This window comes from Rhopilema esculentum, chromosome 4, assembly GCF_057945365.1.
Source record: "Rhopilema esculentum isolate cy_ngs chromosome 4, ASM5794536v1, whole genome shotgun sequence".
Classification (NCBI taxonomy): Eukaryota; Metazoa; Cnidaria; class Scyphozoa; order Rhizostomeae; family Rhizostomatidae; genus Rhopilema; species Rhopilema esculentum.
The window spans coordinates 13,907,858-13,933,579 of record NC_142818.1 but is presented as its reverse complement, the minus strand read 5'-3'; the positions used below and the strand labels follow the sequence as shown (position 1 = coordinate 13,933,579).

The 25,722-nt window shown below is 35.4% G+C and overlaps 2 protein-coding genes across 3 annotated transcripts; both read right to left on the bottom strand.

Moving 5' to 3' along the window:
• Positions 1 to 1,295: 1,295 nt before the first annotated feature.
• LOC148960462 (uncharacterized) lies at positions 1,296 to 5,067 on the bottom strand. The gene is made up of 2 exons (XM_089114770.1): positions 4,955 to 5,067; positions 1,296 to 4,091 (listed from the first exon to the last, which is right to left on the bottom strand). Exons 1-2 carry the CDS (start codon positions 4,972 to 4,974, stop codon positions 2,258 to 2,260), a joined length of 1,854 nt encoding a protein of 617 aa, XP_088970896.1. The 5' UTR covers positions 4,975 to 5,067; the 3' UTR covers positions 1,296 to 2,257.
• A 1,442-nt stretch (positions 5,068 to 6,509) lies between these two features.
• LOC135690838 (short transient receptor potential channel 4-associated protein) lies at positions 6,510 to 22,114 on the bottom strand. Of its 2 annotated transcripts, none has more exons than XM_089114757.1 (25): positions 21,608 to 22,114; positions 19,048 to 19,182; positions 18,452 to 18,577; positions 16,595 to 16,676; positions 14,313 to 14,374; positions 13,947 to 14,032; positions 13,764 to 13,831; positions 12,909 to 13,019; positions 12,614 to 12,679; positions 12,292 to 12,354; positions 11,941 to 12,057; positions 11,751 to 11,830; positions 11,428 to 11,493; positions 11,182 to 11,261; positions 10,971 to 11,025; positions 10,800 to 10,858; positions 10,272 to 10,327; positions 9,669 to 9,714; positions 9,327 to 9,407; positions 8,881 to 8,971; positions 8,571 to 8,711; positions 8,007 to 8,222; positions 7,751 to 7,831; positions 7,201 to 7,259; positions 6,510 to 6,884 (listed from the first exon to the last, which is right to left on the bottom strand). In XM_089114757.1, exons 1-25 carry the CDS (start codon positions 21,728 to 21,730, stop codon positions 6,662 to 6,664), a joined length of 2,373 nt encoding a protein of 790 aa, XP_088970883.1. In that variant the 5' UTR covers positions 21,731 to 22,114; the 3' UTR covers positions 6,510 to 6,661. The 2 variants fall into 2 exon arrangements, with proteins under 2 accessions (XP_088970883.1, XP_088970885.1); XM_089114759.1 differs by having other exon boundaries at positions 11,941 to 12,054.
• Positions 22,115 to 25,722: the final 3,608 nt, after the last annotated feature.

Below are 25,722 nucleotides of genomic sequence, written 5' to 3'. Positions count from 1 at the left end.
GGTCATTTTTGAAAATTTCGTCTGAAAAACTGGAGGACCTCAAATGTATTCTGACCTGTTTCCTAATGAAGTTTTGTTGATGTTTTTGACTATGATAACTTGCTATTCCTTTTCCGGGACTGTTTCTTGTCGTTTCTTGCAGAAAGGTATTGCGCCGCTAGCAACTTATCTCAGCCGTTTTACATACCGAGCTTCACACTGGCGTGCAAATTCGTAAGCAGCTTGGCAACTGTTGTTGACAGGAGGCAATATCTTTGAATAGATAAAAATGAGCCCTTATTGTTTTAGAAAACACGAGGCTTCAAGGCATAAGAAAAATCACCTTCATAATGTTTTATTTGATTTTGATGAAACAAATACACCTTACCTTAATTCTTTTGGCTTTATGTAACGTATAATTCAATGTTAAAAATAGATGTTTACCGATCTGTACTATAGTGCTATTTGCCGTATAGGTAGAGCTTTGCGGGTTTATTTGAAACAGAATAGGGATATGATAAAAAAAAATTATAAAATGGTTCCAAATGCTTTTTCAATCCTTTCATGTGGCCTATTGATCAGAGGTACAAAGAAAAACTAACACAATAGTAGCCTCTTCTTCAGAACAAAAATGCTTCTAAAGATTTTCATAATGATTAAGATTAAGTCATATAATTAGATCTAATATGGTTTTTTCACTTCGTTAGGTCCAAATCACTAGTATGAGTTCATTAAGTTGAAAACTTTCCAGTCCTTAAAGTTATTCCGTCACCCCTTAAAAATCAGTTTCTCGCATCTTGCAGACTGACTAGACAAAGATGTTTTATCTTGATGATCTTCGCTCACAGTTAAGCTACCAGCTTTCACCTGCCTCCTTCTTCGTCTCTTGATCCTCTGCTCTGTCAATTCGTTTTTGAGACTTCCCTTGTGTTGCATTTTAAACAAGTCCCTCTTTGAGATTTGATTAGCTGGGACTCTTTTTTGGACCACGTTGTTGACACACCTGTATAAGCTTCTTTCAATGACCAATTTCCCACAAACCTCATTTTTGACTCTGTCGAAAAGGCAGTCCATAAAACAGAACTTCGCTTTAATGTAATACAATCCGCTTCCGCACATTTGGTAGAATCCAGTTAAGTAGGTGGTACAGTTAAAGCAGAAGTGCGAGTATCTGTCGTACAACTTATTGCAACAAATTGCAAGCCTACCTTGCTTATCATACACTTTTCCAGAGAAACAAAACTGTTCTTTCAGGCTATAGATTGTCATATTACATATAGCAAAGTGACTGGAATTATATATTGTATTATTCCAACAGAATTGACTTGAGACGTTGAAAATGGATTGCCTGCAAGTAAAGGTGCGATTCTAATATTATTATGTACAAAGGATTTCATAACGATTTCAACTAAGCCAGCGCAGATAAAGCTGCGAAGCTTAAAGCCCTATACCAGCTTAATATGGTTAAGCAATAATCAATTTTTAAGCAGCAAGAACATGCAGAATCTTATTTCTTTCTCCCGGCATTTTCATTGTTTTGAGCTTTATGATATGCAACAGATTGAGCAAGTTCATTGAATCATTTTATACATAGAATTATCATAATCTAGCTCTCTAATTTTAGCTTGAGAAGCAATGCACTGATTTTTTAAAGAAGCAAATCATTTCGAGCAATTTGGCTTCCGATCATTAACAGTACTGGAATTAATAAAGCAATGCTGGAAAAAACTGCCTGTTTGATGACTAACGATTATTTTAAATTTCATGGAATTTGCTTACTATAGCAAGTTAAATGCCTTGCAACAAGAAAATCTATCAGTTAAAGCAGAAGTGCGAGTATCTGTCGTACAACTGATTGCAACAAATTGCAAGCCTACCTTGCTTATTGTGCACTTTTCCAGAGAAACAAAACTGTTTTTTCAGGTTATAGACTGTCATATTACTTAAAGCAAAGTGACTGGAATTATATATTGTATTATTCCAACAGAATGGATACAATTGAGACGTTTCACACTAGAGAATTTTAAGATACAGTTAAAAACAAAACGATTCCATACCCGCAACATTCTCCTGCCTCTCGTCTCCGAAACAAATTCCCATTACAGCAATGATCATTTATTTTGTGGAAGTACGATTTATTGCCACCTGAAAGATATCAATATCAATATCAGTCAATACCAGTGTCAGTCATATGGGAATCGTGTTAGTTGCAATCAAAGCCAAACTTTGTATAAGATATATATGTACAATAAATAAATAGTAGATTAACAGTGAGTTTCTAATTACATTCTAAAGGTAAATCGTAGTTTGACTCACATTTGGACAACGATCCATGTTCAGGATTCATCAATCTCATCATTTTTACTGCAGCTCCAAGATGTCTTAGCCAAACGGAATATTGACCTTGTGCTTTTAGTTTGCTTCCACGCCACAAACTTGTTGTGCATAGATATTTCAGGACCTCTCGATTCAATTCAGTTATGATGTTTTTAATCTTCTTTTTGCAAATACACCGAAGGACCCTGTTTTTATTCTTAATCTTGTTTTCATTTGACGTTGGGACGCCTTTATGCGAAACCTTTCCACAAAGTAAGTATCTTAGCATTAAAAGACTTTTAATGATATTGCGCTTACACCGAAGAACATTTAATTCACATAGTTGATTACCATATCTTCTTTGATGGAAATTTTTTGCTATCGAGCCCCTGTTTTTACTTAAACAATTCAGGTGCTTTAAATGACCCTTGATTTTGTAATTGTAATACAATTTTGTTGACTGTCCTTTCCTCTTTAATGTTTTTTCGCTTTTGCCTTTCTTTCTTGATAAAGGTACCCTAGTCCCTAATCTTCTGTGCTTTCTTGCAAGAAACTGTCTTCTTTTTGAACTCTTGTTTCTGCTTAATCCAGGAGGTCGCTTAGAAGAAAACTGAGCTTTGTTTTTGTAATATGCTGCTGTTGACTGTCCTTTTCTCTTAAGGCTTTTGCTTTTTCTTCTAGATACATATACCTTAGTCCCTAATCTTCTGTGTTTTTTTGCAAGAAACTGTCTTCTCTTTGAACTCTTGTTTCTATTGAATCCAGGAGGTCGCTTAGAAAAATACTGAGCTTTGTTTTTGTAATATGCTACTGTTGACTGTCCTTTTCTCTTAAGGCTTTTGCTTTTTCTTCTAGATACATCTACCTTAGTCCCTAATCTTCTGTGCTTTCTTGCAAGAAACTGTCTTCTCTTTGAACTCTTGTTTCTTTTTGATCCAGAAGGACGTGTGGAAGAATACTGAGCTTTGTTTTTGTAATATGCTGCTGTTGACTGTCCTTTTCTCTTAAGGCTTTTGCTTTTTCTTCTAGATACATATGCCTTAGTCCCTAATCTTCTGTATTTTCTTGCAAGAAACTGTCTTCTTTTTGAACTATTGTTTCTGCTCAATCCAGGAGGTCGCTTAGAAGAAAACTGAGCTTTGTTTTTGTAATATGCTGCTGTTGACTGTCCTTTTCTCTTAAGGCTTTTGCTTTTTCTTCTAGATACATATACCTTACTCCCTAATCTTCTGTGCTTTCTTGCAAGAAACTGTCTTCTCTTTGAACTCTTGTTTCTATTCAATCCAGGAGGTCGTTTGAAAGAATACTGAGCTTTGTTTTTGTAATGTTTCATTGCGAGGTACCCTTTTCCCGTCCGATGTTTTTCTGTCGATTTTGAAAGCCCTGTCTTGGTCTTTCTTTTGGTCATATTTCTTAGGTAAAACCCTTTCATATTTCGTTGTGCTACATTCTGGAAACCGTTAATAATCTCTGTCTTCGCTCTCCCACGATTTCTGTTGCGTTTTCCTTGAGTGTCTATGCCTTTCCCTTTACTTTGGGCTTGTTTTGTTTGGCATTTCTTATTTCCATACCTGCAAATGCCTATGCTATCTCTCTGAAAGTTATTATCTGCGTCATCTGATCCTAAATATTCGTTGCCACTGTCATTGCCTATGGTATCAAGACCCAACGACGCATCATTGTGTAGACGGATGTCATTATCCAGCTTTTCGATGTCAGAGAGGGCGTTTGTTGGGCTACATCTGAGGCCAATCTGGAAACATGCAGCAGCAGCTATCCATACTGGTAAAAGCATCCTCGTCGAAAAGAAGATTAAGTGTTAATCTATTATAATTTATAATTCATAAACAAAAGAAATATAAATTTACCGGAAAGTGTTCGTTTTCAAGACTTTTGATAGATCTGTACTCTTAAAAGTCACTCTTTTCTGTATTTGACGTTTGCGTCGCACAGAGCTAGCTTCGTAAACATAGCTAAGGTTAGTCAGTCTCAACTGAAGATCATTGAAAAACATGCTTTAGTCAAAAAGTTGTTTTCTAAGAGCAAATTCAACATTCGGTTCAAATTGTGCGGGAAAGTAATGCTTTGGTATTTCGGACAAGCAGGAAAATGAAAATGCATTCATCTACGGAAATTACCTCTTTTGTGTAGAAAAAAGTTTTCTAGCTGTCTGAAAAAGATTCAAAAGGATCCCTGATCAAAGAAAATGTAAGAAATTGAAATGTTTAACACAGCAAAGTAATTTTTTGTAAATGATGCATATTTCATTTTCTGCCCTTTTCATCGTTGACGAATTGCGTCAGTTTTTATACGGCTGAAGCAGTGGACGTGAGCTTCTCATCGATCTTCAAGCCTTCAAAATGTGTATATAAAGTACCTGAGCGCAGAAGAAATTGTACCATTATAGTTCTCTTAAAAGAGAAAGATGGGCTACATTTTCTCCCAGTGGAATTTAGCGATTTTTTCCGTCAGTAACACAAGCATCAATGCCGACCAGAAAAGCTTTAACGCAAGAAAAGAGTATCACATGGATGCAAAAAGCTAAACTTTTGGCAACATTAAAGACACTTAATAGCTGTGAAATCATGTGAAAAGCAGTTAACAGTAGAAAAAAGCAGAAAAATTACTCAAAACCATTTCATAAAAGAAGTTTACTCACTTGACTGCCGGCAGTATCATGCAGTGATGTCACTGCAAAGATCATACCATCCAACCTGCCCTCTGTTTAAAATCTTTCCTTTTTATAAGCAGCGAATGTGAAAATAAACGACCTATTCACACCTTCTCAGTTTCAATATAAGTAACAAGTTAGCGCAATAGATAATCAATTAATGATGCAATTAAAAACAGGTATTATGGCAATTTTGACAATCTAAGGCAATACATCAAAAATATCTAGGCAAATTGACTCCTCATTCATGCACAATGTGAAGGTTTAGTGTTGGACCAGTTGCTAAACTATACAGCAACAACTAAAAGTGGACAAGAAACAACAAATATAAATACACAGTGAAGTGTTAATTTACCTATCTTAAAAATTAATTAAAGCAAAACCAGCTGCTCTGCTAATGGAAGCAAGTCTATTGTTTCTAATCAGGACGTGGATACTATTTACCTTTTTGTCAAGTTATTTCAAAAACTGGCATTGCCTCTTGATGCATCAAGCAAGGTTTCCTGCACTTTGTCTATAACTTAACTTACATATACGTGAAAAAAGACGAAATATTTACACTAAATCCTCCAAAACATATCAGTTTTAATATCAAGATTTCATACATTTATTAATTTTTCTTGCAGCTTTCATAATATAGACGCTATACCATAAAAGTTTATCATTAACAATCTGCGATATTTCTTGCTAGAATGCTAAAAAAGTAAAAGACCTAGAGGCTGGATAGAACTGATAGAACTGCTTGGTGCAGTTTTGAAAGCTGCGTGGATCGTAGAAAGATCATTGTTTAACGAAACAAAAGCGACTTTTTCTCAGCATCTGACATACTAAATCGCAACCATGACAAAACAGAAAAAGCTTTAAAGGCAATAGGCCCAGAGACTAGGTTCTTGCTCTGGAATAGAAGTAACTCATGATCAAACAACTCTCGATTACATCCTAGGAGGGGGGGGGGGGGGTATGTCTCGGTATGAGACTTAGTCAGAGCGGATCTAAATATATGGTTTAAGATTATGAATCAAAATATAAGCTTTTAAATTCATTTTGTACAACAGTACTTACTGATGCACTGACAGAAAGTGTTACTGTGAAATGAAGCTATCTAACGACATAAACACAGTTCAAGAATCCTACAGGCAATACCCAAGCAAATTAGTCTTCAACACTTGACACAAAATCTAACTAAACCAAAATACGAGTACATTAACATAACACAAGGAAAGCTGTCCCCATGTAAAAAAAGCTTTCAGCGTATGCTTTGAAATAAGAAATCATATTAGATGCCACTTAAATATTTGCTTTAAAATTGCAATACCCTACTGCTTTAGTGCAAAATATAACATTTTAGATCTACTTCTTTAGAATCTGCCCACTGGTATTAACATGACCTTCAAATCATCAAAAAAAATTTTAACGCCAGAGCCAAATTTAAAAGCATATAACAGCTATGATACTTGATACAGCTGTTCAGTTCAAATTCATAGACAATGCATAACATTGAGTAATGTGCAAAGGAGGTTTCACGGAACCTTTTTATTTCACAAAGTCATACTTCAAAAAAATAAACTATGTTGATTATTAAAAGCCCATTTGATTTTGTTTGTAAACATTCAGTTAATTTCAGAATTGTGAAGCTTCTTTACCGATCTTTGCAGCATCAACGATGGAAGATGACAGATAATGCATCAACGGCCGCTAAGCATCCCTTTGCAATAAACTACTCCTAATTCGGGAGGGAGTCTGTTGTTGCCATGGCAGCAGATAGTGTACGATTGCTGTGAGTCGTGCAGCGTCCTTGTGAAGCAAAATATCAACGAGGCCTTGCCAGTGATCGAACTCGATACAAGAGCTCTGTTCGAGCTGTATTCGATCTTTGCCACGTTGCAAGTAGTGCATTCGCCAGAACTCTAGTAGGTCCCTTGAAAAGAGAGCAAATGCTGATCTACTTACGTCACAAAAAATTACAGCAAACGGATAAAGATATAAACCAGTCCTACCAGAACTTAGACATCAAAAAAGCGCAACCATAACTGCTGATAACCATTTCAACGACTTCAAAAATGTACAAAATATTAAGAAATCATATTTTCTAAAAAAAATATTGGGTTTATTTCTTGATTGAAGTGATCACAGTATGGTAGGAAATTATACTGAAATGTGAGGGTTAGCCTGGTACTGTCAGGGAGATTTTAAATAATTTTTCCTCTGACGGTTTATGTAGCTATTAAGCTTACCTTAAGTTTAGAAGAATGAGTCCAGGGTGGTGTTGAGCTTGCTCTTCAGAAAAAAAGGCCTTGAAAATAAAATCACATACCGATATAAGAAGAAATGTATCGCAAGACGACGAAAGAGCTTTCACAAAACAAATGGTCATCCGAGAAAGGAGTTTAAAATGGCATAACAATAACGAGAAGACCATTGTGATACTCTCAGGTTTGCAATAGGTAGGGTGGCTGGAAGAATTCCTTAGAGGAAAAGCAAGTGTGGTTGGAAGAATTCTTTATGAAAATCAATAGAATTTGGTTGTTTTTGGTTCAAATTTATAACGAGAGAGGACTTCTCCAAATCTGAGATTCTCCTCCTTGTGAGGATTTATTTTGCATGACAGTATTAGGACTAGAAACAAAAAAGAGCTAAAGAACAAGTTTAAAAACAATGAAACTACGAAAAAGTAAAAAATGTTTAAAAATAAAAGAAACAAGGAGTTTTTATCAATTTATTTTTGACTCACAAATAACATAAAATAAAATTTGGGTATTTTTAGGCAACAGGAGGCTAACATACCTGCAAATATTGTCCCAGCTGGCCATGATTATGAGCAAACATCAAGAATATCAAAGTGGTGTTTAAGCAACTGACATTTTCCTACAAAAGAAGACATCTGTACTTAATAAGAATGGTTAAAGATAGATATGATAAGCAAGAAATATGACTGAAAACATTGAAGGAGTTGAGACACATTTTGAATGGAGGAAAAAGCATAAATTTATTTGCGTGGCCATTTTTCTTTGAAAAATGTAAAGAAGCATGAAATAATCACCTGTGTTAAATTATCCACTGAAATCGAAGTGATTAACTTGTACATAAGATACATTTTGTGCTCCCATTTTTTGATGAGATCACTCAGCCTACAGGAATTTTGGCGAAGAAAGGCGCAACTTGACGAAGAGAACCGTTCCAGTGAGAGAACAATGCATCGAATGAACATATTAGAGTCGATTACATTTGACGTCATCGTTGAAATAAAGCGGTCGAACTAGAAGATAAACATAATTACTTTCATTTATCAATTCAATTGTCTACGTCAAACATCGTTGTAAATACATCAAGATGAAATAACGCAAGGAGGAAACATTTTTGACGAATCAGCAAAGTTCGTAATAATATGTCAGTAAAATTTCACCTTACCATATACCATGAGCGGTTCAAAATACCAAAAGGTCCGAAAGCGAGAGAAATAACAATTAAGAAACTTTCCAAGTAATAAATAAAACTAAAATTCCGGCAGCAAGTGATTTCGTCATGAACATTTTTTTCAAAAACTTGCAAGGCCTAACAGCTTTAGGATTTTATCATAAGGTCTACAGTTGCAAAAACACAGTACCTGAGCATCTGCATTGAAGTAGGTATTAAACCTTTTGAAGGCTTCTTCGTTAAATTTCATTAATTCACCCAGAAGATCGAAACTGCTCTGGAGAATTTCTTTAGATTTGGTTTCTGGGTTGTTAATGTGCTCTAGCAAATGCTAAGAAAAAAAAACAATATTCTTCAGCGTAGAATTATAGATATTTATGCAATTTTCAACATTTAGCAGAAGGAAAACACCATTACAAAATGCTGGAAATGAGAACTTGCCAATTGATAAAGTATAACAATCAAATTGGAATTGTGCAGTAAAGAGGATAAATTGAGACCTCAATGACATCACGATTGATGAGGAAATGCTGATCGGGTGGCGAGACACGACCTCTTAAGAACCCTTCGATTGCCCGTGACAACCAGAACCTATTTGAAAAAAAACGATTTTTAAAATCACGAAAATGACCATCAGCATCTTTTCATTCTTGACGTTTTGGCTACAAAAATTAAATATAAACAAAACACTACAGGTTTGATGAAGAAAAAGCAAAGACATTAGCAATAATGTTACAATGTTAGCTTCATCTTTAAAATTGGATCATCATGTCTTAGGGCAAACATATGCGAACAATTTTTTTGCGGTACAGAATTTGAAAATGGCTTTGAAAAAAGCAAACATTTTACAACATACTAACATAGTATGTTGTAAAATGTTTGCTTTTTTCAAAGCCATTTGCAAACATATGCAAAAAAGGTGAGATGAAACTATAATTTGTTCTACCTTAAAGCGTTGTTGGGAGTTGTCCGTTTCAATACATCTAAGATTTTTGTGAGCAATCCTTTTTCCCCACGACATCTCAGTCTAAGTGAGGCAATCAAATTTTAGCTCAAAGCTTAATATGATCAATTTTCTACAAAAATATACACTTTTTCAATGAATCACGGTTACCGTGAAATTTATCCAATCTAAACCCGACAGTAATGTTTGAAAAGATTTCTAATTTATGAGTCTGTAGACTGAATGTATCCAATGCACAAATTTCTTGCTCCAAAACTAAAAAGCTTATTAAATTAAATAGAACCAAGGAATAAGCCACTGCTCGCCTATTCAAGTTGACAATACCTTTTAGATTTATCCAGCCCTTCTGGTACATCAAGCTGGTGATGCTCTAGAATACAAGAGACATACAAATTCTAAATTCTCAATTAACAAATGAAAAAAATTAATCAAAATCGTTATGCCTACCTGCTCTTTTCATTTTCATTTCACAGACACTGTTAACAAGTACGATTGAATTGCAAGCAAATAAAGTTTAGATTTAAAAACACAGCTGTTGAACTTTGAAGCAATGGCTAAGTTTTAAACCAATTTTTCCCTTACGCTAATTCTCAATTGCACTAAACAGTTTCAATGGAAACAGTACCTCTTTAGGTAACAAGGTCTTTGTATTTGTATTTTGATCTACCTAGCACCCGAAGGTAGTTTTTTAGGACACTGAGAAGCTTATGCTTATTGAGCAGTATCCGGGTCCTTCCTCTTGATGTGACCAAACCTAGTGATTCCTTTCCTTGGAATTACAGAGAGCTGGCGAGTCTCCTCACTCTGGGTGAAAGTTTGGTCATGCCAGGGACTCGAACCACGGACCCTTGGGTCTGTAGTCAGCGCCTCTAACAACTGAGCTATCCTCGCATCCTGAAAGGTCTTGATACAATAAAATAAACTTACTGCATATTTTGTACATTTCCTCCACTTCACGTGTTGATAACAGCAGATGCTTCTTCCTACAGAAATATTATATAGCAAAACTTAACAGATGAACATATTAGAAACGTTTATTTCAAAGAAATCATTCGAACTTTCATTTTATTGTTTGAAATTGAATTAAAGAAGAAAGTGTCCCAGCTGATCAGTGTTTAGCGATCAGTTTTTTAACACGATCAGTCTTTAAACAAGCGGTCAGTTTTTTAACACGATCAGTCTTTAAACAAGCGGTCAGTTTTTTAACACGATCAGTCTTTAAACAAGCGGTCAGTTTTTTAACACGATCAGTCTTTAAACAAGCGGTCAGTTTTTTTAGCATCAGTGTTTTCGTGACTTGTATGCCACACTCTTTGATTGGTTTGATAACTTAAAAACTGACTGCAGCTAACAAAAGAAGGAAAATTTTGAAATCAGGAATTGAAGAGAGAAAGTCCAAAAATTAGCTCCAAGAATAAAGCGGTAAAAATCACAAAGACAGAAACAAAAACTTACTCGCTGTGATCGCAAAAACTATGCACAAATCGCAGAAACTGTATTTTCAATGCACTTTCCTGCAAATAAAATAAACAAAACAACACGTCAAAATAAAAATACGCAAGAAAATTTGACTTATCGAAAGAAAATTTGAGAAATACTTTACGGAAGAACCAAGAAAAAGCTTACTGGAGTACAATCACAGTCCTCAGCCTCGGAATGATTGTGAGTGGGGAATCTTTCACTAAAATAAATTCAAAATTTTTCTGAGTTGTGTCTGAAAAATTTGTAGAAATGTGACAAAAATGTGATATGCTGACCTTTAACATAGCAATAGATGATAAGCAGGCTTCAATAACTGGAGACCAAAATGAATTGACTGTTTATCCGATTTACGAACCTTGAATAATTCCAGCCAAGTCGATCAAAAATGTCACTCAGAATTGGAATTAACTTCAAATCACCAAGCTTCGACTGAACCTGAAACGCAAAATCAAATTTTAAAAGAAAAGCAACACACAAGGAAATCGCGAAAGAGGTATGGAAAGAAGAAAAATGGCCAATAAAAAAACGATAAGAAATCAAGGGCACATAGCAAAAGATGGACATAAAAAACTTTATTAATCCAATAACAAGACGGAGTTACCTCGACCTTGCCCTTGCCATTTAAAAATAAGGTGAGAATATATAGAATTTCGACTTTGTACATGACCTGCGAAAGAATGTTTTGCCATTAACAGTGAATTTTTCGTTGCAAAAAAATAAAAACAATGAAAATACTGTCCTATCCTTCCTTAGGAAACGGACTCGACATCAGCTAACGTAAAAGTCGTAGTTCCCGTTGATTTAATTCGAAAATTTAATGAAACTAGTAAGTTTCCTTTTAGAAACAGTCTTAAAATAATTCTACATTGAAAGAAATTGATGTTAGGATCACATGGAAGGATAGTGATTCGTATGTGGAATTACCTCGTGCACGTATCTGAGTCTCCGAGGAATTACAGACGCCAAATCATCGTCAGCAAGGAGATCGTCGCTAGTTTGAGCACCTTGAATGAACAAAAAATGTCAGTTGTCATGTCAGTATGTCAGTATATGCAAACTGGAATCATGCTTTGTGAAGACATATCATTGTGAAATTTTAATGGAAACTGCCTACCTTGGTTAAAATTCAATGTCGCAAGCTCATCGAGAAACGTTGCCACGTTGGCCGATGTGCCATGTATAATCACATTTTCGAGTCTTCGTCCAGCCGATTCGGAGACTGGTGTGCCTGCTACAAAAACGTTTGCTCTTTTAAACTTAAAATACGAAGAGGTATCTGCTGCTAATGGAGGGTTTTGGATAAAGGCCCACCTCTACTCACCTGTCGCGTACAATGCAGGCATTGCTGGGCTTATCCAACCTTGCGCCTTTGATAGATAGCACATGTTTTTTCCTTTTTTGGTTGTGCAGCTTCTCGTATATAAACCAGATAAAAAATAGAAATGGCAACAAAAATAGCACTTACGAAGATTTTTTCCTGCAACTTTCACCATCCGAACCAAAAATTCTGGAAATGACAGCAGCATGGCTACAAAAAACAGTTTTTGTAGAGCAACCAAAATTCTACAGGCAGTCGTCGCTTGAAGCTCGCTAATGCTTAGCAGCAATTAATCTTATTCGATTGAAAGAAATCAGATTTTTTACACTTGTATTCTGTTCTTTTTAAATTACTAGTGTTGTGCTAGTTCCTAAAAGTGATAAAAAGCAAAGATGGTGATGAATTTAATCCTAGAATGTTATTTAAAAATAGCTTGTCTTTGGATAATTTCAGGTGAAAAAGCTCGCACCTTGGTTGGCATCTGCCACTGACTTCTCTACTGCACGGCGCTTCTCCTCCTCATCTTGCGCTAAAACTAAAAACATTGCTCCTTAGGCAAGAGTTGCGCGGTCTGGGTGACATGCAGCCTATCTAACATTTGACATATCAAAAATATTTTTAGGCTTTTCCTAGTGTCAATCATTCTAAATAGTAACGAAATTGCATTTTCAAGAGAGTAAAAGCAGAAGGCAAAGTCACAGTTTACATAGAGATCCCCTCAGAAAACTGCAAAGAAACGAATTCTGTCAAAAGTGATTACATACGCGTGTTGCGATCCTCTGAAAAGTCAATGTCAGCGATAACAATAGAAAGAATTCTGCAAAAACTAGCGAAATTGTCGTCCCTCAATGAAATGATCAGATTGTGAACATTTGCTAAAAGAAAAATTTCACGGACATGCAGACAAAATGTAGACAAAATCAATACAAAATCAAATTAGTACACTCCATTTAAAAGGGAAACAACTGCTTTCCATGCAACAAAAACTTATGATGCAATGACCTTGGTGCTAAACTCTAATCATTCAAAACCTCTAAGAAAGATACTACAAGATGTAGTACAAAGCCCCATTGGACATTACATCATTAAACAATCGTATCATGTAATCACAGAAAGCCAACAACGATAATCGTACGTGAGAGTCAGAAATTTTTGCAAAGTCGCGAATTTATTTGAAAATGGACTGTAAGAAAGTAGTTAATGGAAATGGAAATTTAATCTTGGTTTTCTTGAAAGATGTGATTCAAACATTTGGCAACGAAAACAACATGCCCTATAGCAGATCAGGTATTTGAAAATAGCACGACAGTGGATGCATACAACACTCGTAAGATATGTTTGTGCATTTCAATGCCATTTTTAAATATTGAGGTGCCAAATTATACAAGTGCTGAGCAATACTCAGGTCTCAGATAAACTGAACGAGTCCATAGACAAGCTTATTAAGAACTTCGACTAATGTGCAACAAACATAGATCATCAAAGTTTCAAATGTTGTTTTACAAATGTAATACTTATGAGACATTTTCAAACTGATTCTTTTCCGGAATTAAAAGGACACTTATATTCAAAAATAATTCCGATTTCCTTTGTATATTCAGATGCAAACAATTACATACCAATTTTGGAAAGTTTCACGATCTTTCGATTCGAAGCTAAAAGGTCTTCTAGTACTACGGAGGCACAGCTGTTGAAAGAAAATCTTTACCATAAAACTGCACAACAGCAAGAAAAATTTTCGACAAGGAAAATTAAAAATAAAAATGAGTTTGTAATGAAATAAAATTCAAAATTGCACTCACGAGAAGGTTTTTCTTTCTTCCATCATTATAAAAAGATATTCTATCAGCTCGTCTTTCTTGCTCGCCTCACTAGTCGCACCATCAACCTAAAAAACCATAAAACAGAAAGCTTGCAATTCTATTGAATTTTCTTCTCATTCAGAATGGCACAAAAAAAGAAGTAAATGTCGGAAAATAGTCAAGATATGGTTAGACAAAGAAAATAGTACAAGCAGTTTTAATGCCCTGAATAACAGTCATATAATGTGTCATTAACAGAAGTACAGATTACTGCTGCACAGTAAACCGAATCAATCTTTACTGAGATGAATACGTAGAAAAAAGATTCATTTACAAATATAATAGATATCAACGCTTGATACATACATTGAGAAAAATGTCGTGCAAGATATCTAAGCACATTGATCTTATCTCCAATTGCAAGGCAGCTGGAAAGAAAACTATTAGTTGTGAATAGCAGTGTGTAGATAATTAATCAACATTGAGCAAAATAGTTACCTACAAAACAGCCTCGCGTGGAAAACTATATAATTCCTGGTCTTCAGCTAATGTGTGTGGACCTTATTATGATTTCTTACTTTTGGGTTTGTTAATAGGCTATTATGGAATATTACTCTATTGAAGATGGGAATGAATTTCAATGCTGAAGAGCGAATGTTGCAGAAGGACGAAGGTCAGTCCACTATGGCTTCATTAGGTCAGTCAATACCGCAACTCTTGATGGGCAAAACTATTTTTTAGAGAACCGGCAATAGCGTTTGCAAATATAATGCCGCCATAAATTGTAATTAAAAATGGCTATATGTAAAAACAAGGTGAACTCGTCAATCAGTAGAAACATGAACAATTAGGTGTTTTATTGCTGGAATATTTCATTTTTTATCACTTGTGTTTTGTTTTAGGCCAAAATGGACATTGGTTAAGGCACACCTTGGTGAAAGCATAACTTGGTGAAGGCACATTTTGGCAAAGGCAATATTATCTGGATGTAATTTACAAGAATATTGTAAGCCTACAGCATTGTATATCATAAACTCGTGACAGCTATTAAGTCTCTGAGCAGGAGCATAGAATTCTCTTTGTGACATCAAATGATAACTTCCCCAATAACAGCAATTAATAAAACAGACCAAATTTGGCATACATAACAATTAATACTAGGAAGTAAACTTTTAGAGTACACGAGGCGATTAAATCAAAGCATAAAGGATACATTCTATCGGTATATATAGAGCCCACTGACAGAGAAATTTCAATGAAACAAAGTTTGGTCCATAAATTGCCCAGTTTATCTAAAACTTACTACCATGGCTCAGTAACAATTCCTTGAGATTTGGAATTCAGTTAAACAGACCTTTACAAATGTTTCTTTGCTGTCAAACTTCCTTTTTTTACAGAGCATGGAGAGTCCTTCCGGAGGCACCGGAAACTAGATGATGCTGCGGGGAAAGGAATTGCAGAAAGGGCATCTTGGGGGTGTCAAAGTTCAGGAATCGTCGTTTAGCCAATGATGAAGCCTGGTTGCAGGTGAAGGCCCTGTCTAGGAAGAGAAGGTCTGAGGTCTGGTGGCGTAGCCTCTAGGGAAGATTCGCGTTTCTACGCCCTAAAGACTTTCGAAAATGAGAGAACGTCCATACAAAAACATTTGAATCAAGACTACAGTCAAAGATCATTCTCGTAAATTCTTTCAATTCAATATCAACCATCAAGGGAGACTAAAGCCTGAATACAATGATATAGATATCATTATCTGTTTCTAGATGAGTGTGTAGTTACGCCGAGAGGTTTCGGAAGCCTTGCGGCAGAATCGAAAGAGAAAGCCTTTTGCGAGCGTAGCAAGTAGAAAATTTTTGGCAACCATGCCCTATAGATTACCTAAAAAATTATTTCAGAATGTTTTTTGCAGTCACCTTCTTACAATGGTTTAAAAAGTTGTACAATTTTTTAAAGCAGATCGAATAGAAACATTTTAGATTATGGCCTTAAAATGTCACCCCTTTGCTCACTTTGTATTGCATCTAAGCAATTCAAGGGCACTTTTTGGCTATGCAGTTGGCAAAAAGAGCAGCTCGGTTAGCTGCAAAGGGGCAGGTAGACTGAATTTTTGGAGTACATGCCCACTGTGCCCCTTGGTTCCTATGCCTTTGCTTGACTTTAACATATCATTGATGCCTTGACTGATATATCGGACATGGGAGCAAACGTAGGTAGCAATCTGAAATTTGTTCAGCATGATCAGCTCCTCTTTAGAGAACTACCTCTTTGGTTTTCGATTTTGGATCTAAAACATCAACCAAAACTTGTGATTCTACCATAGGGAACATTTTCTAGAAAACCAAGATTTAGCAAAAAACTAAAATGGCTACATGTTTTGGATAATTGGCATCATTTCTGATCAACGCTCTGGCATTATACACTCTGAAAAGTGTCAGAAAAAAGCTTTAATATGTCAAAATGTTTGCTTTTTCAATTTTCAAAAAGTCATTTTCAATTCTGTACAACCAAACAATTGTTTCAAAGTCACCAATTAAATACCTCTTGCATATAAAGAGAATAACTTTGAACTTTTTGTGGTTAATTTTTCAAAAGAATCATATAGTTAATTTCAAACACAATGTTTGCAAGAAGGTAATGATATGTTAACATACATGAGTGTCTGGGTGTTGCAAACATGTTATTCAGATCTCTTGATGGCCTCACATGTGGATCAAATAAAATTCCTATGATGATCTACAAACAAAAGAAGAGAGGATAAAATCAGGTAGTAAATTGCAAGAGCATAAATTATGCTACTATGATACAAAATGTTACAAAGCTACATTAAATAAGAATGAAAGATCCTACCCCCTCCCCAAAAAACCGAAAAGTTCCCTCGGAGAGCAAGCAGGGCCATTCAACTGTTCTTGACACAATGAGCAAACTTGGACATCTCTTTGATAGTTCAATTTAGCTTAGCTTAAAAGAAACTTGAGCTTTAACTGATATTTTTAGTGAAAATATTTGCTCATACTTCAGAAAATAACAGACTTCTATTTAAGCACAAGAAAGCTTGCCATTAAATTATAGAGGGCTTTTAGTCATTAAACTCAATTCTGAAAATCTAGTTTACCTATACATACACTACCAGTACAAAAGTATTGCAACACCTGCGAAGGCGATTAATGGCGGATCACACAATAATTTTCGTTGTTGTCTAGTTAAGCTATTGTTTAATCAGCCAATGGCGTGCAAATGAAATTGCAAATTCATTGAAGCATTAATTCGAATATTCCATTTTCATTTTTCAAAATTTTAAATCAGCAATTCAAGTAACTTTTAATTAAACAGACATTTTGTGGAGGTGCTTCTGGCTCTGATAAGTACGGAAAATTGCTTTGGAATTGATGCACAAATTTGTTGATGAAATGCACTGGGATCCTGTTTCATTTTCAATAAACTCTCTAAGTCAGTTTTTGTTTGGGCCTTAGAGAATCTTGTGGATTTCAAATCAGATCATTTTTATTGGCAAGAAGAAATATTCGCTTATTTTAGGTTAGGTCTTTGTGATGGCCGAGGAAGGACATAGAGTTTGCAGATTTTCAGGTAAATTTGAGTAAAAATGGCCTTGTAAGGGGGATGTATTGCTTTTTATGATAAAAACTGCCTTCCTCATTTTTCTAGCATTGATTTGATTCCACCAAAGAAACTGTTTTGCATTATTTTGACATGTTTCACTGCATTAACTCGCACGTCACTAGTTCATGATTTACTAATTTATATGGGCCTAACTGTACCCAAAAAATTACCCAAGTTAAGTTGAAAAATTTCGGGGCTAAGGAAGTAGCGAATATTGACTTGATTTGTTGTTTCCTGATCTTTGACTATTTTGCTTTCATTTTCTGTAAAAAAGTTTCGAAATCATTAGAAGTAAAAGACCAGTTACACGAAGTTTATCACAACTACTAACTCCTTATGCTCTCAATATTTTGATTTTACCACTGCAGATATTTTTTCTTATAACTGTAAGATTTCTTAGGTTAATATTGTAATTCTGAGTATTTCGAAATCCTTGATAAATTTCAAAGAATTTGACTACTGGTTTAGCCTGATTTTTTTCTCTTTTAAGGGGAATATTTCAGCGTAAAGATATTAGTTTACAAAACTTCAATTTTTTTGGATGCCATTTTCGCTTGGGTGTTGCAATACTTTTGTCCTAGTAGTGTATACATGTAGATACAGTTGCTATGTGAATGCATAAAGCAGGGAACTCAGAGCAGCAACTTTCCTATTCTATGCACCTAACAAATTCGTTTGTGTGTTGTGAATACTTGAATACTTTCAAAAATACTGATTTGTAAGTGCATAAAAATACCAATTTGTTTAGAAAAAAGAATGTCAATTGAATGAATATCAATGGAAAGTTTTACAAAATTGAATTACATTTGCAAAACTCTAACAAAAAAGGTAAACAAAACTAGAATAGAGATTATTAGAGCAAATTTGCTCTGATCAAACAAGAAACAAACCCCAATGCCACCAAACAAATCAATCAACTGTGATGATCTGCTAAACCCAGGAATATAATTACTGCCATCATCTTTCTGCCTTCTTCTAAACAACATATTGTCTGAAGATTGAATACCATGCAGTTTCTAGAAAACAAGGACAATTTAAAAATTTTCTTAACTTGCATATGGAATACTTTAGTCATAAATGTGAACAATTTTAGATATTTTCAAATAATGCAATGTAAAATTTCCTCATGGGACATCGATGTAGATCAGAAGTATCACAAACAACTGGGGTCTCTTTGGCTCATCTTTTATGGTCAAAAGTTTGAATGAGATTACAACAATTTAGATCTCTTACTCTATACCTGCCTTTATTAATGGCTTGAGACATTAAGCAATTAGACATGTGTAAAGCTATCACTATCCATTTTGATGAACAATGCTGGGGAAAAAGCTGAATATTCATTTTTAACTGAACAATACAAAAAGTAAAATAAATTCATAGATAATGTTTAAAAAGAAACACAAGACAAACATTTACAGTTGGACCATATTAATGTACTATGGTTTTTTCCATGTCAATTATATTGAAATAGCAAAGACATTGATACCTTGAGTAAATCAACAGTTGAGTGACAAGATGCTTCATCTCCATTAATAAAACATGATGAGAGCTGTCTCAGAATAGTTGGGATGCCCCTGGTGGTAAACTTTGATTCTAAACTCTTCAGATATTGAGTTGAAATCTAACAAAACAAAGAAATCAGCATTCAATCAATCAATTAGTCCATAGCCTGTTAGCCAGTTGGTGCACCTACTGCTTGATGTTTGACCATCATGACAGCTCCCTGTTCTGCATGTGATCCCAGGGTACATTTCATGACAACTGTACACTGAAGCTCCACTGCAGCATTTGTTTAGGTATGCCAAAAATATGAGCAGTTAGTCAAACTTATTGTAGGCCAAAAAACTGATTAATAGAAAAAAATGTGGTCAATGAGTCTTTATTATTATTTTTTATGTCAAAAATGTACACAGCTTCCTGTTTTTGACAAGTTTTATGCACAAGTTTTATGTAGAAATTTTTCATTGGTTTGCACCCCGAATGCTGAAAAAACCTGATTGTATACCAAATATCTTAGGGCCTAAGTACATGAGATGCACCCTGGATGATATGGTGACATTCCTGCTCACCGAATCAGCATTAACAATTGCTTAATCAGGCCTGGCCGTTTGTATTTTTATAGGTGAGCTGTGAATCGCTCCCCTCATTTGCTGAGGCGAGCTAAATCAGTAACACATAGAATGTACTTTAAAGACAATCAACAGATGACTTAATAAGCCCCTTTAGTATCTATCAGTTGCCTTTAAACAGTCTTGAAGTCAAGGAGTATGCTGTTTTACTTCTTTCAATTTGTATTTGCTTTAACCGTGACTTTGGCACCCCTTTTACTTGAAGTATTTAAAAGAGCAGGCTCTTTCAGTTTTATGTAAAACTGGCACAACACAAATTAAAATGGCTTTAAAAAACAAATTTTGAAACAAACTTAATTATACATCTAGCACTCTTCAGAGAATAAAACATCAGAACATAGATGGAAAACTCTACGCTAAAATACCCAGTTTTGGATCGAAATAGGCCATCAGAAAACGCGAGGACATGACTGTTGAGGTTTTCCAATAAGTGCCGCTTTCCTATTTGAAATGTTACCAACGGAGTCCTAAGGTGAAAACGAACTTACTTATGTCTACTCAAAAGCAGTCGGCCATGTTTATATAGTAGATAGATTCACAAACTGCTAGATGGAATGATGATCAGGCTTTGCCAATAATGCGAAACATGTCGCCGTTATAGTTTTTCACCCAATCTGGGTTTTTCAGTAAATGCTGCTGGATAGTGGAATTCCATGTTTTGGTTGTCGTTTTTGATTCGCAAAACAGAGTACCTTGTTCTCTTTGAGGGATAGTTTTGTTTCTATTCCTAGAAGGGACCTGCTGTCTTATTATATCCCCAATCTACAATTCCTACCAATTTCTTCGACATTCCTTCCAAAAATATTCCTGTTTTCTTAAGATTGAAAGGTTCTAATCACTACAAACGTACCTTTCGGTTAAATATCCTTTTCCAAATAGATCGAAGTTTATGCCTATCATAACAAAAACCGCCCAACAAGCAAAAAGTTAATTGCAAAAAAATGCAATGACGGGAGAAATCGCTGTTACAAAAATAAACCAATTAACCCTTGTACGTTTTCAGGGTTCTCTGCATAGAAAAAAGGCAAATGAATGGAAATTTTAGGGGAGCGATTCTCCCTTCATGTTCTGTTTAGGAGAGCAATTCATAGCTCGCCTCAGGTTGCGAGGGGAGCGTGGAGGCGAGCGCGAGCTATCGCTCGCCTCAAATGGCCAGGCCTGCTAAATTGCTAAAAAAAATTGCTAAATATAAAGGATCACATCCTAAAATGAAAACTTCAGAAAACACTTTTCTAATGGTGTTTTTATTCGGTTCAAACCACTAAAGTTTCAATCAAGCAACCTTTCAAAAATGTTCGCATCAGGTCCAGACTCTGTGGGATAGAGTAAATTTCAATAGATATAAGCCAGGGAGGAGCCCCCCCCCAAAAAATTCATTGAGCCAATTGACCCCCGTTGGCACTTCAATTTTTGAAAAATTTTCAGCAATGTCGGCACTTTCATAACTTCCACTTCATGATTTTTTTTTCTCATTGTTTGATTTTTTTTCAATTTTTTTCCCATATTTTGAACTAGAATTACCACAGCAGAAATGGTGTTATATTACATCTTTGTGGGTGGTTCACTCACTGTCGGCACTCTGACATTACAGACCCTCCAGCATTTTATTTCTGGCGCCATCCCTGATATAGGCAGATCACCATCTATAAAGTTTTCCCCAGAAGCTTAAAGCTTTACTCTTTTTAAAAATACTACCAATACTGCTATAAATAATTTCTTCTTCGTTTTTATCAATTTGTATCTAATGAACAAAATAGTAATGAACATAAGTAATAAGTAAGCAACTAGTTTGAAAAGATTGGAAAAGGAAAACATAACTTTTTCGCCACCAGAAGCTAGAGCATTATACTAGGGTATATAAACAATCAGGCATAAGTAAGTTTGTCATAGATAATTTCAAGGAAAAATTGAACATACAGACGAGCTATGGATCTTTGAACCTCTACCAGTTATCTGTGACCCAAAGATCTGGAAGTAAATATTTTGGCTTTTCTTTTCCTGGATACTCATTTGTCTTAGCTGCTTCCCCAATTCCGTCATGATGACATTCTATTTTACGTCATTCAGTTTGTATTTCTCGAGATAAATAAGCTTTAATTGTAAAAAAGCTGATCCCTGGAAGCAAACTTTTCGCAGCTTTATCTTGTGAGCGTCCAATAACTATACATCAGCATCCATTTTTGAAAGGACTGAAGCTCAAAAGAGTCATTCAAAAAGCGACACAGCGACGGTCTCTTCCGCGACATGGAATCTTCACAAACTGTGGTCACAATAAATGACTAATGAAATTTTAGCAACAACATTGTAAATATATTTATTGTCAAGCTATTTATTGTCTTTTGTTAGCTGTGTTCACCTAAATCGTCTTCTTGTTTACGGTACAACATCCAAGTTCTGCAATATTTATTAGTTACTGAATTTCGTTTTTGGTGCCTCGTCTCTACAATGAGGCTACGAGGTCCTCTAGGAGCATTTTGACCTTTACGGATTTACGGACAGAAGATCTTTCCGTAGGTTTTTTTAGGAGATTAATAGACCAGGCGAGGAAGGGGGGGGGGTATCGTCACCCATCGAGGGAATTTGCAAGACCAACTCTATTTGGTCAATTTCGATACGCTGATTACGAAAATCGATGTTATACGGGTAAATTCGGTACCTGGAAGCCTCTTTTTGACGTTCAAACCTCGTTTTCGTCCAAATTTGAACGTTGAACGAAAGTTTGTAAATGAATCGATTTTTATCAAGTTTGATGTGCTGATTTCAAAAAGTTATTTTATAAATGTAAATTCAGTACCAGGAAGCCTCTATTTCATGTTCAAACCTCATTTTCATCAAAATTTGAACGTTGAAAAAAGTTTGTAAATTTTTTATTCTCATCAATTTCGATATACTGATTCCGAAGGTTGATCTCATACGGCGGAATTCTGTATGCACTGGTCCCTTTTTCATGCTGAAATCGTTTATTTATCGTTTTCAATATTTCTAGAGTAAAGTCTGCTGCGCACATAAATTTGCTTTAAAAGCTTAAAAAAGATTATGTCAAAAGACAATATAATACTGCTAATAAACATTTAAAGTTGTAAACAATCTTTTGGTGGTACAAAACTTGAAAAAGGCTTTGAAAAAAGAAAACAATTAGTAAACTAAAGCTTTTCGTCTGTTACTCTTCAGAGTTTAAAATGTCAGAACATAGGTCGAAAAATCTACGCTAGGAAATATATATACCCAGTTGTGGATCGAAATAGGCCAATCAGAAACAGGAGCACATGACTGTATAGGTTGACCAATCAGTGCCGCTTGCCTATTGAGAATGTTACCAATTGAGTCTTAGGTGAAAACGAACTCCTTTTGTCTACACAGAAGCGGTTTTTTCGAGCTTATGTAGATAGATTCCAAAACTGCTAGGTAGAACGACGATCGGGCTTTACCAATAATCCGAAACATGTCGCCATTATAGTTTTTTGCACAATCTGGGTTTCCAGTAAATGCTGACCGATAGCAGAATCGCAGGTTTTAGTTGTAATTCTAGATTTGCAAGACCGAGGTGGCTGTTCTCTTTGGTGATGGGTTTTGTTTCTAATATTAGACGGAACATGTTGTTTTGTTCTATCCTCCAATCTTTGGGTAGTGCGTCCTACGTAGCCAGAATCACACTGGCACGTAAATTCATATACAACGGAACTTTTTTGTGTGGCAGGAACGCAGTCATTTTGAATGGACGGAAGGGCCTTTTTCGTACTATAAACAACACGTGGGTTGACTGCAAAGAAACAATTTGCAATGGCCTGTTTTATTTGGCTTGCAAAACGTAGGGAACTGTCACCGATCCAGGGTAGTTCTAGATAGACCGGGCACTTTTGAGGACCAAACTTTACGTCATCCGAGAAATTTCCTCCTTAATGTAAACTGAAATAACATCCTCTGGATAGCCGTTCTCCAGAAAGATCTTAGTTAGTTTTTCCACTGCGCTACTTAAATTGTCATACATAAAATTTATTCAGTGGTCTTGCTTCATGCTGTCTATCATATCGACATTGTCTTCAATTAAAAGGCGAGCAATAGTTGGTCTTCACGCATTCTCCGACATCGATTATGTGTCCATTTCCAAAAAAAGCGAAAAAGTCATTCTGAAAAGCAATGTTAAAGCGCAACGAATTCGTGAGCACTTTTGCAAGGCTTGGAACTGATGTCCAGCCCATCCAAATGCTATCGAGGTCCTGGAGAAGTTTACATGCTTTCTTTACGGTTTTTCAACAACTGTCACCAAGGCCAATGGTGCCCGCTCAAAGAGTTTCTGGAAGATTTTTGAAACTTAAGGGAAAGTTTTTGAACTTAGTTTAATGCCACCGTGTGTTACCAATCTCATTTGCACAAAGCTACATTAGCTTATGTTGCAAACATTTACAGAAATGCAGATCAGTTGCAGTTAAGCATTGGCAGTCCAGTCGATCATGGTTGGGATGCAGCCCGTAACGCATCGTGGAGTAATGACATATACCCAGATAATATTGCGGAGCTGCTTCTAAATATCAATCAAGATGCTGAAGAAGACAATATTGACCCAATGAATGACAATTGCTTTGAGGATGAGTATAGCAATGACTCTGATGACAACGGATACTAGAATGTTTATTCAAAACAATTTTAAATGTTTATTAGCCGTATTATATTGCCTTTGACATAATCTTTTTTAAGCTTTTATAGCAAATTTATGCGAGCAGCAGATTTTACTCTAGAAATATTGAAAACGATAAATAAACGATTTCAGCATGAAAAAGGGACCAGTGCATAAAGAATTCCGCCGTATGAGATCAACCTTCGAAATCAGTATATCGAAATTGATGAGAATAAAAAATTTACTAACTTTTTTTCAACATTCAAATTTTGATGAAAACGAGGTTTGGACATGAAATAGATGCTTCCTGGTACTGAGTTTACATTTATAAAATAATTTTTTGAAATCAGCACATCGAAATTGATAAAAATCGATTCATTTACAAACTTTCGTTCAACGTTCAAGTTTGGACGAAAACGAAGTTTGAACGTGAAATAGAGGCTTCCTGGTACCGAATTTCTTCGTATAACATCGATTTTCGTAATCAGCGTATCGAAATTGATCAAATAGAGTTGGTCTTGCAAATTCCCTCGATGGGTAACGATACCCCCCCCCCCCTCCTTCCTCGCCTGGTCTATAAGAGATATCCTTTGTATCTGCACGCAGGCTATTGTATAGAGGTCTCTATAGATATGTAATGATGATTCAAGAATGTAACCCCATAATTTAAGATATATACGTTATTAAAATCTCTCTATTTCAAACTTTCTGTAATTTTACCTCTTTTTCGATCCTCTGAGAAGAATTTATGAAAAATTTCGCAAAAATTGAGCAATAAACAAACGATATAAGTGTTTTGTTTAATAAATTTTCTCGAAATTTGTTAATTGATAAAGAAAAATTAGCTATTTTTCTTGTATAACTGTCAATATTGCATAAATAGTCATCTGCACTGGTTTTTCAGTATGATCATCCGAAAAGATCAATCTTGGATGCCACAAAGGCATCAGAAAAATTGGGGATCCCAAAGCTATCTATTATGGCACAGAAGGTGCCTGTACTTCTTAGCTTGCCTCTGCTGAAGATTGTAGATAAAAGAGTTGATATCCGGCAAAAACTCGCCATAATTTATGAAAAGAACGTAACATGCATAGAGAGACATTTCAAATGGTCGGGATCTGTACCCTGTGCTATTTTTAAAATATTATGTAAATTGGACCGAAACCAATAAAAAAGAGAGCCTTCAATTGAATATGCTCTTTCTGCATCAGAATAAGAAGAGTGGCGGACGTCCAGAGCAAATCTCTCAAATTTTAACATATAAACAGTTATCTTTATGGACGTTGGTTATTTACAGGTTCTTTGGTTGTATTATTAATTGCATTTGACTTGATTTGAAAGTGTGACAAGCTTAGATTTCATTGAAAGCAAAATCTACTGCTCGAGGCCTGCTGCCGCATAGGCCCATCAAGGCCCA

Coding starts and splice junctions, on each gene's coding strand:
- LOC148960462 (XM_089114770.1), bottom strand. CDS start 4,974: ATGATACTGCCGGCAGTCAA. Junction 4,092..4,954: donor ATGATACTGCCGGCAGTCAA/GTGAGTAAACTT, acceptor CTTTTCGACGAG/GATGCTTTTACCAGTATGGA.
- LOC135690838 (XM_089114757.1), bottom strand. CDS start 21,730: ATGACGGAATTGGGGAAGCAGCTAAGACAAATGAGTATCCAGGAAAAG. Junction 13,020..13,763: donor CGTGAAACTTTCCAAAATTG/GTATGTAATTGT, acceptor TTTTTCTTTTAG/CAAATGTTCACAATCTGATC. Junction 12,355..12,613: donor AGTGGCAGATGCCAACCAAG/GTGCGAGCTTTT, acceptor TGTTTTTTGTAG/CCATGCTGCTGTCATTTCCA.